At 30.9% G+C, this 14,904-nt stretch overlaps 2 protein-coding genes across 4 annotated transcripts; both read right to left on the bottom strand.

The window, feature by feature from the left end:
* Window positions 1–1,488: 1,488 nt before the first annotated feature.
* Window positions 1,489–3,919, bottom strand: LOC128394405 (signal transducer and activator of transcription 5B-like). Of its 2 annotated transcripts, none has more exons than XM_053354731.1 (5): window positions 3,363–3,919; window positions 2,859–2,951; window positions 2,124–2,773; window positions 1,871–1,978; window positions 1,489–1,789 (listed from the first exon to the last, which is right to left on the bottom strand). In XM_053354731.1, the coding sequence occupies exons 1-5, from the start codon at window positions 3,774–3,776 to the stop codon at window positions 1,678–1,680; spliced, it is 1,377 nt and encodes a 458-aa protein (XP_053210706.1). In that variant the 5' UTR covers window positions 3,777–3,919; the 3' UTR covers window positions 1,489–1,677. The 2 variants fall into 2 exon arrangements, with proteins under 2 accessions (XP_053210706.1, XP_053210705.1); XM_053354730.1 differs by having other exon boundaries at window positions 3,027–3,919.
* Window positions 3,920–4,475: 556 nt separating this feature from the next.
* On the bottom strand, window positions 4,476–14,896 carry LOC128394403 (acetylcholine receptor subunit alpha-type unc-38-like). 2 transcript variants are annotated; one of them, XM_053354727.1, is made up of 8 exons: window positions 14,861–14,896; window positions 14,260–14,765; window positions 12,273–12,457; window positions 11,327–11,371; window positions 9,797–9,906; window positions 6,336–6,871; window positions 5,705–5,940; window positions 4,477–5,490 (listed from the first exon to the last, which is right to left on the bottom strand). In XM_053354727.1, the coding sequence occupies exons 2-8, from the start codon at window positions 14,474–14,476 to the stop codon at window positions 4,765–4,767; spliced, it is 2,055 nt and encodes a 684-aa protein (XP_053210702.1). In that variant the 5' UTR covers window positions 14,477–14,765; window positions 14,861–14,896; the 3' UTR covers window positions 4,477–4,764. The 2 variants fall into 2 exon arrangements, with proteins under 2 accessions (XP_053210703.1, XP_053210702.1); XM_053354728.1 differs by lacking the exon at window positions 11,327–11,371 and having other exon boundaries at window positions 4,476–5,490; window positions 14,260–14,886.
* Between the last annotated feature and the right edge of the window lie 8 nt (window positions 14,897–14,904).

Here is a 14,904-nt window from a genome sequence, read left to right on the forward strand (position 1 = left end):
TCTCATTCTTGTGTTTCTATCAATGAATTAGAACAGATTGGAATTCAATTCGTATCTTTTTGATTGCTATTTTCGTTTATCTATTAGGTATCCACATAAGTAATGTCACTTTTTTAATGGTCAACTTTGAATCGCTGTAAAAAGCGAACTAGCGTAGGAAAGCGATTGGTTTTTTCTAATAACTAAGGTCATAGATCGAAGATGATGTTGTACAAATTTCGTGAAAATCGAATAAAATTAAAGTGTTTTTTTGTGATAAAAATGAGTACCGAAAATTTCCATCTTCCATCTATTTACCTTTACGAGTTCAAATTAGGGACAACTGTACATTATCTCAAGATACAATCAGTTCATTCTGTTCATGGTACTAAGTTTAAAGCTTTTCACTTATTCAACCTAAGTCAGGACGGCCGACAAATTATTCGATCGATGACCTGAAAAAGGCCATTGAAGAAAACCCATTTCTGACCTGTGAGGAATTGTCGCAAATGTTCAAATTGCTGAAACTAAGACTCTACATATCCTTGAATCAAGCTAAATAAATGTGCTTTATAATCGTGACGATATGCAACGATTATCGATCTGTACTTCGTTACTTTCCCGTCATAAGAACGAAATTTTTTTCGATAAACTCATAACCTCAGATGAAAAATGGATCATGTGGGATAATTCGACTCGACCTTCGGCTACAAGGTCAAAGATTAACTTCGATTCAGGAATAATTGTATCTGGTGGTCATTATGCATTCATTATGAACTATTAGAACCTGGTCAGAGTATTAACAGTGAACTTTATGTTCGACAATTAGAAAGAGTTCAGGTCGAATTAGAGTCTAAACTACCGGCTATCGTGAATCGAATTTATCTTAAATGCAAGATCACACTTGAAAATTGTAGAAAGCTAAATGACCTCAAGTGAAGTTCTCAATTACTTGATTGCTCCTTCTGATTATCATCTTTTTCATTCTCTTGATAATTATCTTCGAAACAAAATATTGACCTCAAAAAGTGATGTCAAGAAAGCCGTTGACGAGTTTTTGGCCTCAAAAGATCGCTCTTTTTTCAAATCTGGAATCGAAAATCTCGTTGATAGATGGGGAAAAGTACTTGATTCGAACGGTGGATATTTTGATTAAATCGGTCAACAATTAAATTTTTTACTCGCAATTAAAGTTGATGATTAAAAAGTGACATTACTTATGTGGATACCTAATATTTTGAACTACTCAATGGCTCATTTACATGGGTTGATTTGCAAAGATTTCGGGTGATGAGTGAACTTTACGACTCGTCTCTTTCACGAAGTACAATTTTCAGGGGACATGAAGGTTTCAAGGCGAATTCAATGATGACAGAAACATCTTCAAGTCTCTTTACTGATAGAATTTCAAATCTTCTAATAATATGAATGAGAAAAACTTTCATCTCAATGAGTGCAAATCGATAACTAATAGATGAAAATGAAACTAATTTGTACAGTTATTAACTCGTTACTTCTTGTTATCTTCATCATCAAGATGAGGATGGACAATTTAATTAACCACTAATCATGGTGACATTGATTTAGGGGAAATACAAAAAATTGAAAGGAAAAATGAAAAAAAATGAATAACTTTTTTTCTGATTTTCATGTTTGATTGTTAATATTACAAAAGTTAATCCACACAATTTAAATCAATCAAATTAAAGTTGGAAGCTCTTGGTGGTAGGGAAAATCATCTATGTTAAAATCAATATCGTGCATTAGATTAAACAAATCAACGTCCTTAAAAATTTCGCTTGATTTTGAACTGAAAAGAGAAGAAAATTAATTTTAATTAATTGGAAAACCAACACAGAGCTGAATGAGTTTCCTTCTGAATTGAACTTACTTCAAACTTGGTGAATCTCCGTAGCTCTCATTCATCGAAGGTGATTGAGTATTGATAATAGAATGAGGTGTATTTGGGTATGAATCGATTCCACCTCCAGGGGCCCATCTGAGAAAAAATAATCAAAGAAAAAAGAACATGATTAAAGCAATTGATTAGTATTTCTAAGAGTTGGACTCGAAAAACAACCGAAATTCACTTTTTCTCTTCGGTTCAAAGTTAAGTCTCGAAAATTTCAATATTGATAACTTACTCAGGAATAGAAGTTACAATTGCCTGTGGAATATAGCCTTCGGCGTCTGGCTCGACATCTTTCATGGGTTCATAGAATCGGCCGAACACTTGATCTTTGGGGGTCTCTGGGTACAAATATTTCAAGTGTTTCAGATCATAAATTCGATCGGCAAGTGATCTAATCTGAATATCCTTTTGACTGAATGGTTTTATCATGTAAACGCATTTCTGATCTCCGGTTTTTGTTTCTGCTTTATAAGCAATTGTAATACACCCAAGTTCAGTTTCACTATAACGAAGTAAAAAAGTTCCATCAGGTTTATCCATCAAAACATCCTCTGTTTGTTTACGACTGATGAATCCATAGACGAGTCGATTATCGGGTCTCCAGAGATCTTTCAAATGTTCTCTGGTTAATCTAAGAATTGAATAAAACCATTCCCAAAAAGTGAAATTACGACCAGGAAGATTTTCCTTTGAAAATTGTCCCCAACTCAGATAAATTGAGTTGTATTCCTGTAGATTGAAATCTCTGAAAGCTTTGGCAGCAAGGAAACTTAAATCCTCTGAATTAAGATAACAACCAACGGAAGTGTTGAATTCTGTACTCAATAATTGGCCAACAGTGGCCCATTGAACCTTGTCGGGTACCAAGAACGGTATTCGAGACTAGGATAGCAAATCAAATGAAGAAGGAAAAAGAAGAAAGAAAAATTATCAAAAACGAATGACAATTGTAAGATCAACAACTTACTGGGGATGCGAATGCTTTGTCCCATGTTATTGTCCCCCAAGCGTTAGTTTTTTGATTATCGTGAACAATAACAACCACTGGTGAAGATAATGCCTGTAAATTGATAATTTGCCAGGAAGAAAAACAATAATTAAAAAAAGAAAGTGAGAAAAAGTTGATTGAATTTACCCGAACATGGAAAACAAGTTGACCGTGGGCGAGTTTCAATTCGGACTGAAAAAGAATTGCGAATTTTTCATCCATAACTGATTCTGTTCCTTTTTTTTCAGTTCGAGAAATTTTCTTCAAAGTCATAGTACGAAAATTGGCAACAAGTTGTTGACCTGTTGAATGAAGTTCTAAGGTTGATTCTCGATTGAGAATAGCACCCGAACAAGTATCGACCAAAGCGGCGTCGTGAGATGAGGTCATTAAATTACGAGCCTGAGATTCATTTAAAATTGAAGCACGAACAACATGTTTTTGTCGAGACGAAATCAATCGACCTCCAACAAGTGATCTTACCGCTGAGGGAAAGCGGGTGTTTGTCTTGAGGACCTGAGGAGGCTGTTGACTGACAACGAAAGTCCGTTTGACCAATTGTCCTAGAAGATTTTCCGTTTCAGCCTTTAAATTGAGGTGATTGGGGTCTAGTGAGTACTGATAACAAGTGTCCAATAGTTGCCTAAGTGTCAACCAGTTTTCACCCAAAATTTCACAAAGATTTTGAATTGAATCCATGGCCATGGAACACTGACTTAAGACGTGTTTTTGTATCTCTTTGAGTGTTGATATTAATCGAGAACAGTTATTTGTCCAGTTGTCCATTGAGGAATAAGCGGGATTACATGTGGTCAAGTGGTCAAGCTGAGCCTTTAAAATGTCAACAAACTGTTTCGTTTCAATGAGACGAGAATGGAGATTTGTGATGAAACTCATTCTGTTTGCAGCTAAAAATTGATGATTGACAAGATCACGAACACAATCAGTAAATAATGACAATTAAAACTAAACAAAATTTTGACACACACAAGATTTTAATGTCCAAGTTAATCTATTTAACATTGAACCAGGTTAGTTTATTAATCTGTTAGATTTAAATCTTGAGAAAAGTTCGTTAACATTAATTTAGACATTTATTAAGATTTTAAGTTTGTAATTAACCTATCAGATTTGCAGTTTTCAAAGATTTAAATCTAATAGGTTAATAAACTACCTTTCTGGATTAGAGCCATTGAGTAGTTTAAACCAAGTGATAAACTACCTGTTTTCAAGCCGAATTGCCTAAGTTAATTAGTCGAAAACTAATCTTGTAAACTCGTGGTATCTTAACTTGATTGACAAACGTAACGGTTGTGGGACAATAATATGGGACAAGACGTTCGCATCCCCAGTAAGTTGACTTACGATCACTTGTTGATCTTACAATTGTCATTCGTTTTTGATAATTTTTCTTTCCTCTTTTTCCTTCAGCATTTGATTTGCTATCCCAGTCTCGAATACCGTTCTTGGTACCCGACAAGGTTCAATGGGCCACTGTTGGCCAATTATTGAGTACAGAATTCAACACCTCCGTTGGTTGGAAAAAAAATCAAGCGAACTGGAAAAAGAGTGAAATTTTAATAGATTGACAACTTTTAATTGAAAAATTAGAAGGCACTGAATACATAACAATTAACAATAGAATCAGTTAATTTGTACAAGATTGTGAAGCCGCAATCAAGGACAATTAGCTATATAAATATAAATCAACTTCGATAGCTACAATAAAAGGTACAAGTTATTAGGATGATTAGATTTTGTTCAACTTAGTCTTTGCTGTTAGAAAGGTTAATTAATGTAAATGAATTAAGATTTTTCATTTTTTTTCGTTTTGTTCTTAATGAACTTTTCAAAATTGAGCTTCTTTCGTTATTGGAATGGATTGTTAACCTCTTATTGAGGCGAAACTGAATCCTCGCCGTTGGATTGGGATAATGACCAGAAAGGAAATGGATGAGGTCAAAGTGATCGCAAGGAAGATCCAGAAAAGTATTTTATCAATGGCTTGAGCTAAGAGTCTCCATTCATGGATAACTTTATTGTGTCGGTCTTCCTGTTCCTGTCGCCATAACAAGTATTTCAATATTTTCACAATCTCTTCCTGAGGTGTGTCCACTTGGTGTCCACTGGATGGGTCATTTTGATTTTGTCCACGATCATTTTGTACTGTTGGTGTTGCCGTTGCAATGGTTGCAGCAGCGACTGCAGTGGCTGATGCTGTTGTCGTTGTGGTTGTTGATCTGTTTCTGGTTGAATTGTATTGTTGATTAAATTTAATATCTAATGGTGATGATGATGAGGATGATGATGAGTTATTGTTGTTGAGAAGATACTGATTAATATTATGGTGTGAATGAGGAGGATGATGATGATTACATCGATGGTCAGTTGATGATGAACTGGTTTCCATTGAATTGTCTCGGATATAATCAGGATTAGTTGATGTTGTTGTATAATGAGGATGAGAATGATAATTGGCTGATTGTGATTCTAGGAAACTCAGGAATGATCCTGGATCCATGTTCGCTTGAAATCCTGAGAAAATGTTTGAACCTCCAGAGAAATTTGTTGGAAAATTATTAGAGAAATTAAATTTATCATGAAAAAAGTTCTAATACAAGTTGAAACAGAGAAAGAAGAGAGAAAAGATTGAATTAATCATCATGACATGATCCAAGACTTTCTGTTTTGCTGAGTTAACATGAAAGTTAATAGAAATCAATTGAACATCTAGAAAAGTTCATTTTCTTGAGAATCGTTTTAACTTTCTGGACACAAAACGAAAGGCTGACCTTTCAGCTTCTCGTTGTGGTCAAGATTCTTACTTTTTTTGGGTCAAATTTGGTTTGATCTTTGTCATTGTTGCTGTTGAGAGTCTCAAGGTTGGTCAAGTGTTGATCATGGTGTTGTTTCTTGGTTGAAATAACTTCTTGGAGTAAAAAGTTTTTCAACCAATCAGGCATTTCACTTTGAGTCGGTCCTCGATAATGAAAATTGAGCACGATAACGGTCATTATAACGGACACCGAGGTAATGGCCATCACAGTAGTTAAATAAATACCTGTGATAATATGAACATGTAAAAGATGATGATGGTGAAATGTTGACGATTAGGACTCATGTTTCTATTACATGGATATGATTATTTAGTCCAATTACTGAATAATTTGATGATCAGATTAACACAGTTCATCAATGATCATTATCCTAAGTCTTAAACACTTCTAATAACTGTCCACTTTTACCTTTACTTTGTCAAACTTGACCAACATCTTAACTTTTATCTTGATCATCAATTTATATGCTAAATTCATCATTATATTATAATAGTGACAGTGACCATTATAATTGGTCAAACTGCCATGGAAATGGTCATTAACTTATTCTGAATATTATTTGTCTTTGTTTCTTATTTTAATGACACAAGTGTCCAGTTGATTGTAATGTCCATCTTACCTAATAATGGTATAGATTCTGATGTTTCTGGTAACTTTTCAGAAATGGCCAACATGATCACGGAAAATGCAAGTAAAACGGTTACCCCTAAGGCCACTTTTTCACCTGAGTCGGGTGGCAGGCAAAAGACAAGTAGGGTCAAGATGGACATCATCATACAGGGAAGGACAATATTGTACATATAGTAAAGCGTTTTCCGTCTGATGGTTAAAAGTATCTTAATATCGGGAAAAGGTTCAATGCAACACGGAAATTGTATAACATTACGATTAAGTTTAGCTTCAAGTAGATCCCATTCACCGTTGTGAACATAATTTTCAAGGTCAACTTGGGCAGTTCGGTTACAAAGATCAACCTGAAATCCATCATAAATCCATGAGCCAAATTTCATGTAACAAGTTTGATCATCAAACGGAAAATAAGTAACATCAACTGGACAAGTGCTTCGAAACTTTGTCGGCGGTGCCCAGAAAACGTTACCATTTGGCTCGACGATAGCTCGAGAGTTCATGTAACCACGAGTATAATCATCAGCACTGAACAGTAAATTGGTGAAAAAAATGACGAAAATTCAATGAAAAAATTCGTAAACAGAAAAAAAATGTCACAAGTCAATCAGAATAATTAAAATATTCTCATGAAAATATGAATATAATATCACAAAATAATATCATCAGTTGAGACTGAATTAAATGAGTTCACTTTCAGATTACTAATTGAAACTTTCTCTTGACAAAAATTAAGTTTCAACAACTCAAGTAATCAGTTAATTAAATAATCAATTCCCTTTGGATATAAACAAAAATTGATTGACATTTGGAAATGTTGAGCTTGGATATTTATCTTGAACTAGAAAAATTAATCAAGTTTTTAATATTAGTTGATAATTTTTTGGAAAAATTAATGGAAAAATTATCGAATCGTTGATTCAGTCACTCGATCAGCTCAGTTTCATCAGGTAATTCCAATGGGAGATTCAAGTGTAGGTGGATGATGATAAATATAAGAATATATTAGAATATTTTAATCTCATGAAAATCTCTTATCACTAATTTCACTTGAACTTTTCATGATAATATTGGTGATTAATCATTGGAGGTTGATTTTAAAAGGCAAATGATAAATCATCATGATCATGATAATTTCATGAGTATAAATCTGATAAAACTGATTATCTTTTATGTTTTAGATTTAGTTTGTTTGATTAAATTGGTCATTGATTAGATTAGATGACCAAAGGTAAATAAATCAATTGGATAATATTGATTGATTTTTTTTTCTTTCATAGTGAAACTTGGATTGTTAGATAATAAAGATTATTGGTTAATTATCAGAAAGTAAATGGTGACAAATTGTAAATTAGTTTGAAACAATCAATGATTTCCAGGGGAATTGATTGGCAAAATCACCATTGATTAGTTTGGTTTCATTGTCCATTCTGGTTTCTTCACAAGATTTTACCTTTTCCAATGATAATAATACTTGACCATTTGAACTGACCAAATCTCTACTAACTTATATACATAAAGTGTGAGTTAATCAATCTTGACCAATGGTCAAGTTACTTCAAAGTCAAGATGATTTTGATCATCTCTCTGATCAACTCAATCTTTCAATGAATTTGTTTCTATTATTGTAATGTTTAACTTTAACCACCACACTGATTAAAATTGATTAATATCCACAATCAATTTGAAACATTGTAATAATTGTAACAATTTATGTATCCATGATTGATTGAACAATCAAAATCAATCAGTTGAATATCATGTATATGATAAATGATTGGTTAGTTTACAGTTATTCAATTATGATTTATATTATCACCGAGGAAGAGGCAAAAAAAATTATATTATGTAAGGTTGACCAAATGTTATCTGTTAACTATTGAAGTTAATAGTGACCAGTGTCCATTTTATCACAATATTAACACAGAGATGGTCATTGAACCATATTGATGATTAAACCAGTTAATCAAAAGTCTTGATACAAGAAAAAGTTAATCTAATTGTTGACCTTTAATACAAACACATGATGAAAGTTGAAACTGAATCCGATACTCAATATAATAAAATCACTGACTCTGAACTTAGATACACCTCTGGACAATTGATTTAATCATGAAAATCAATGTAATCAATCAAGATTAATCCATTGACAATCAAGCAAATTTCATTTATCTACATTTTCATTTGAATGCTGTAAATTATCATGAACCCAAATGAAGTAAATGAGATTAACATTTCTACTATTAAGATTATGATTATGGGAACTTAATAAAGTTAATTTGATTCTTAATCAACCTTTGATTTCTTATGATTTTGGTCAACAATCAGTAAATTAATCTAATATATCATTTCATCAATGAATTAATAAAAGGAAGTCAAAGAAAAGTTTTCCATGGTAACTTTCCGATTCTATGGTTCAGAACTTTTCTCAACTTAATTTCTCATCATGTTTGAACAATCAGCTAACCTTATGATCAATATGGTGAAATTTACGATGAGATCAGCTGAAAATTCATTGAAAGTATTATTATCATGAAAGTTGATGATATTGAATGAGGAAAATTAATCTTACTAATTTTTCACCATTCATGTTGTCGGATTAATTTTGATCATCATTATGATTAAAGTATTAATACTTAAATAATAATAATGTTTTTTTGTAACCTCTCAATCATAACAATCAGTTTAATCAATGACGATATTTGATCTGGACAGACACAATCAGTTGATTGTATCTAATTATAGTTAACATGAAAATGATTCAATGATGAAACATGATCATCAGTGACAATTTAATCAATCTTGTTACAGTTAAGCTATTTTCTGATCACAATAATAATCAACAACAACCTTTTCCATGTCTCATGATAATCATGATAATAACATTAGGAAGAAAAAAATTAATTGCTGGTTAACTTAATCATAAACCAGGTACAGATTAGATTCCCTTATTTACCGTTAGAAAACATGATCATTTCAATGATAATTCAAATTGGAAATGAATCCATTTCTTGTTCATGGTGATAACTGAAAGTGACTCTGATTTATTCACATGATATAATCTTTGTTGAGATGAGAATCATTTTTATCGATAATCGATTAATTTCCTGATCGTTTCAGATCATTTTTACTACTTTTCCCTATTATCTACATTAACATTGTTCCAATTTCATCATTCTCTGAATCTCCTGAATATTTTCAATGTTATCATTATGAGAAACCCATTTACCTTTTATCCATCAATTTTGCTTTTGATAAATAAACATAAGTATTAATATAAACACAGAAATTATTGAATAGATTTAGATTAGTAATCTCAATATTTGAATCTATCTCATCATGGAAATCCAAAGAAAACTTGAATAAATCTCATATAAACGTTTATTTCTAGCATTCAGATTATTATCATTTTCTTCCTGTTCCCAAAATATGAAATCTGATCCAGAATCTTACCTGTTATACAAAACAATATCAGGAAGCCAGATTAGCTCACATGGAATCCGAATCTTTGAAACGTTTCCAAACTTTTCAACATCCCAGGTTAAGAAATCATCAACCCATTCCTATTCATGGTGATTTGTGGTGTTAATGTATTCAGGGTAGATTATAAGAGAGAGAGAGAGAGAAAAAAATTTCAATAATAATATCAGAATTCAGAGTAATATCTAAATGGGATAAATGTTCATAACTGAAGATGCCAAAGATTCACTAAAAGTTTTTGAATATTATTTTTAACAGAATTTCAAGTTTTTTCACCCATTATGATAATAAAAGTTCTGAATATACATGAACCACCATATGAGAAAACAAAATAATACAATAAATGATGATGAAACAAATTGAATCTATGAGTAATATTTGTCTCTCAATAAACTTTAATAATAATATTGTTTACCTTTGCCTTGAGCTCATGGTGAAAGTTCATGATGATTTTATGGGTTAGAATTTTTTTCTTTTCCATTTTTTTTCTGCTGATTCAATTTTGGAAATTTTCATCTTAAGATTATGATGAATATCCTGCCATCAACTTTAAGAAAACTATGTCAATGATGATGATGATGATGAACATGATGGAAGACTTGTTTTTTTTTATCGACTTCCACTCAATTTCTGGAAAATTTATCTTGAAATCATTGGAAACTATCATTTTCTTTTCAGGGAAAAACTATCCATAGATAGAGATTGAGATAGTCAGCTGGATTCTCAGAACTTTTTAACTACTCTAACATAAAGCTAAACTCGTTCATGATCATCATCATGAACTTTTATCTCAAATATTCAACTCTCCGATTCTTGAAAGAAATCATAACAATCATGAAAGAGAGAGAAAAAGTTCCAAGACTTTTCTCTTCGTTTCCATGAACTGAACTTCTAATGTAACTCATCCTTTGCCCCATGATAATGATCAACTATCATGAGCCATTTAGTTTCTTAGAATCCATTTGATTGTTGTCCATTAATCTTATCATGCTGATCACTTTAACTCCAACTCAATTTAATTGGGCAACAACATTAGAGTAATTAGTTAATGACAAAGTTACAATTGATTTTTATAAAAAAAAACTACATCACAATTGCAACAATTTAAAACATTTTCACAAAATTAACCTTTGCAATCAACTAATCAATTTAAATGCTAATTGTTACCAAACGAATAGTTTTCTTCCGGTTGATTTTAATGGTTAATTTAATTATTTGCCTTGAATTAATTGTTACAATAAACACTTTACATTGAAATTGAAGTTAGGAATTAAGTAAATTTGTATTTTGTTTTCATTGGTTTTGTAATTAGTTAGCAATTAACCTTAATTATCAATATGTATCATCATCATTAACCATTTAGGTTGAACAGGAAAAGGAAATGAAGAGTCAACTCAAATATATTAATAGAAGGCAAAGTTTTCTGGTAATTAGTTGATCGTTTTAGTGATTAATATTACATTTTCTGTAATTAATGGTGACAATTAGTAAATTGTTACTTACCTGATCGAGCCAAATGTTAGTTGTTAAGACTTGATTCTTTTCATCCTGAAAGATCAGATAAAAGAGAAACATTTACTCAAAGTTAGAAAAAGTTCTGAACATTTTCAATTAAAAATTCCAAAAATTTGTTCGATAGATATTCCTTACTCAGTTCATGGAAAATATCTAGAGATTGAATGAATTCCATGGAAATAAGTTCTCAACACTTTCAGGGGTAAATATTTTCGAGTCTAGGTTAATATTAGAACTTTTTTCAAACTAAGACAATTAAGAATCGTATTACAACCTGAACACTCATGGAAAAAGTTCAATAACAAGTAAGATGATTAATCGATAAACGAATTGGTTAATCAACAACAAGAATATGAATTAAAGATAAACTCATAATTTAAGTTAATAACCGATAAGTTTTTTTATCGAACTGTAATATATAACATTTAACACTGATTTCGAATTTTTTTTCTTTCGAACTTTAATCAACTTCTACATATTAATGTCTTGATATCTTTCATGATATTAAGAACTTTATTTCCTCATCAATCTGATCGTAGATTTAAAATTTGTGGACTTTTACCTGAGCTCAAAAGATTTAGATGAAAGTCTATTAACTTTAAAATTCAATTAGATGAACATGCGAAAACTGCTAAAGGTTATTTACTTTGAAATATCACCCAATCCCACCCAAACAATTCACCATGACAAAAATTCAATAATTCAATAACGATAATAATAGTAACTAATACAATATATATTAACCATTAGAAGGGAATTGATTCAATTTTCATTCAGTTTCACCTTAAGGGTATAATAAACTTCAAACTTGAAATATTGACATGGAGAGTGGAGAGATAAGTTATTAAGAGTTTGAGAAAAGTTCATTAGTGATACGGAAATTATGAACTTTTGACTTTTCCAGAGTTTTTTTTTGTTTTCCTTACAAACTTACAAGGTCAAAAATCTGGGTCAAGGTTATTCCAAGGCGAACGACAATCGGACTTTTAGCATTCTTGACTGGGCGAGAATTTTTCTCATAATTTCTCATGAGATAATTGAGTAATCGCCTCTCATCGTTGGTCTGATTAGCTTCATCTTCATCTATTTTTGTCGATTCACTTTGATTTGATTGAAGTTCTAAAAGAATAGAATAAAAGAAAAGAAAAAATTATAAATTATCCAATAATAATAATCGATAAACGATAAAAATGTAATTCGAATACTATTTCAATTGTAATAATAACACAGAATTTCATTATTAGCTTAGATATTATTATTCCTACTCCAATGCTGATTTTATCTCCGGTATTTGTCATCATGATTCGTTAGGATGATTAAGTGTTTAATCAATACAAAGAAAGGAAAGTATAACAATGAATAAATATCTTATTAAATTAAGAGTAAATCAGAAAAAAAGAAAAATTCTGATAATACTCATGTGATACTATCCATGAACCTGAACATTTATCTAAGTTAGTTTATGTTAACCCATTGTTATCCTAATAGTATATTAGATATTACTGATATTATTCACATTCTGATACATCATGATGATATATCATCATGATGGGAACACAATAATTCAGTAAACTGAACAATGGTTCAAATTGTTCATGATAAGTTCTGATGATAATAATATCATTTCCCCTCCCCATAAAAATGATTTGACATTCTGAATATCAATTTGATTGATATATATTCAGATATTCACATGCTCAGAGTTATGGATGATGGAAATTTATTAAAATATTTCATGATCAAGGATAACAATTAAAACGATCGAAACAGTTTACTGAATAATCCATGAAATTATCACCTTGATCAGTTGAATAGGTTGGAAGACAATCAAAATTTAATCATCAACATTTTAGTTAATCTTTTTTTCTTCCAGTTGGTTCGGTGAAATTGATTAGTTGATTATTATCATCACCATGAAGATGAGGATCAATTTGAGGTGGAAATTGAAAAGTAGGTGTGCATCCAATTTGCATATATACAATGTATTTAGATTAGCCCTGTATCTTTGCTTGAATAACTTTGTGTCAAATATCAAGATACAAAATAAAAGGTAAAAAATTCTCAATTTTTCAGGATAAAAAAATTCTTCATGGAGATATTATTATTCAGGTAAATGAATTTGGAAAACTAGTTCAATTATTATCATTATACTCTAATAGGTGAACCTTTAATTACTCTGTTTGTAAATTATTTGGATGGTTTTTCCTCAGGAAAAAGTTCAAGCATGGAAACTGAATCGTAATGAGATTGATCATGATGGTAATGACGATGATCATTATTATTATTATATCTGCTAACGATTATGATTGGTATTAGTAATTTGGAAATGTATAATTAGGATTATCATTTGATTGTGATTTGATTTGATGAATCAGAAAGACATTGGGAAGGTAAATATTTTGATAGCAATTTGATTTACTGTGTAAATAACAATAATGTTTGGGATAAAATAACATTGATAATCGTTGATAATGATAATGATAAAGTTCATGATATGAATGAACAATCAGAATCAGTATTGAAATTGGTGGTGAAAATTGTAGGTGAAAAAAGGACCAAAGGAAATTGTTCAAATCTCTGAGTTAATCATCTTGGGATTGATATTTAATCATCATCTTCATCCTTCAAATAATTCAGATATCAACTTGAAATGTTTACATGGATGATGGGAATTTTTTTTTCAGGGGAAAAGTTATCATGTTTAGAATAAGTTTTCTTACTTATGGATTTGAACTTTTTTTTTATCATGAAATTTTCACTTCTCTAACTTTTCCAATGAGATGAGATAATTGAGGAAGCGGAAATTATTGATTCTCTTACAAAGATGATCAGGATGAGGATGGTAAAGGTTTGGAATGTGATATGTTACTAGTTTTAATTAATTTCGTATCTTGATTGTTTACTGATTGTGATTAAATTACCTGAATTATTTTCCGATATAGAGACAAGTTGGGCTGAATTAATCTTGCTCGAGGCTTGATTACCTGGATTAACTGATGCTGAGGTTACACAAGATGATGATGATGATGATGATGATGATGGTGATGTTATTGTTGCTGTTGTTGATGGTGATGATGATAAGGTTATGATGAAAAATGAATAATTCAAGAAGGTAAAAGTTAAAACCAATGGGCTCATAATTACAATCACAATTCACTTAATTTGGTTCGTTTTTTTTGTCAATTTTGATTGTTACACTTTTGTTTTTTTATTTCAACAATGAATATAACTTTTAATTAGCTTGATTATAACTTGAATGAAATTAATTGTTTACAAACTGTAAAGTTGTTTTCCAGTTAATCATGACAATGGTTGTGAGACACATGAAAATTGATCAGGAAATTGGATTAAAAGTTTACCGTTAGATTTGAATGTTAACATTATCGATACAATTGGTTAACTTTACCTTTGAGAGATTAAGGTGAGACTAAGAAGATGTAAATGATTAAGATGTTGATTAGAATGATGATAAAGATGATGATGGAAGAGAAAAAAAAAGTTTTCTCTTTGTTGTTCTCTTACCTTTTTGGAAGATAAAAGTGATGTGAGAAAAAGGAAGAATATAA

Source organism: Panonychus citri, unplaced genomic scaffold (genome assembly GCF_014898815.1).
Source record: "Panonychus citri isolate SS breed McGregor unplaced genomic scaffold, ASM1489881v1 Contig00139, whole genome shotgun sequence".
NCBI classification, from domain to species: domain Eukaryota; kingdom Metazoa; phylum Arthropoda; class Arachnida; order Trombidiformes; family Tetranychidae; genus Panonychus; species Panonychus citri.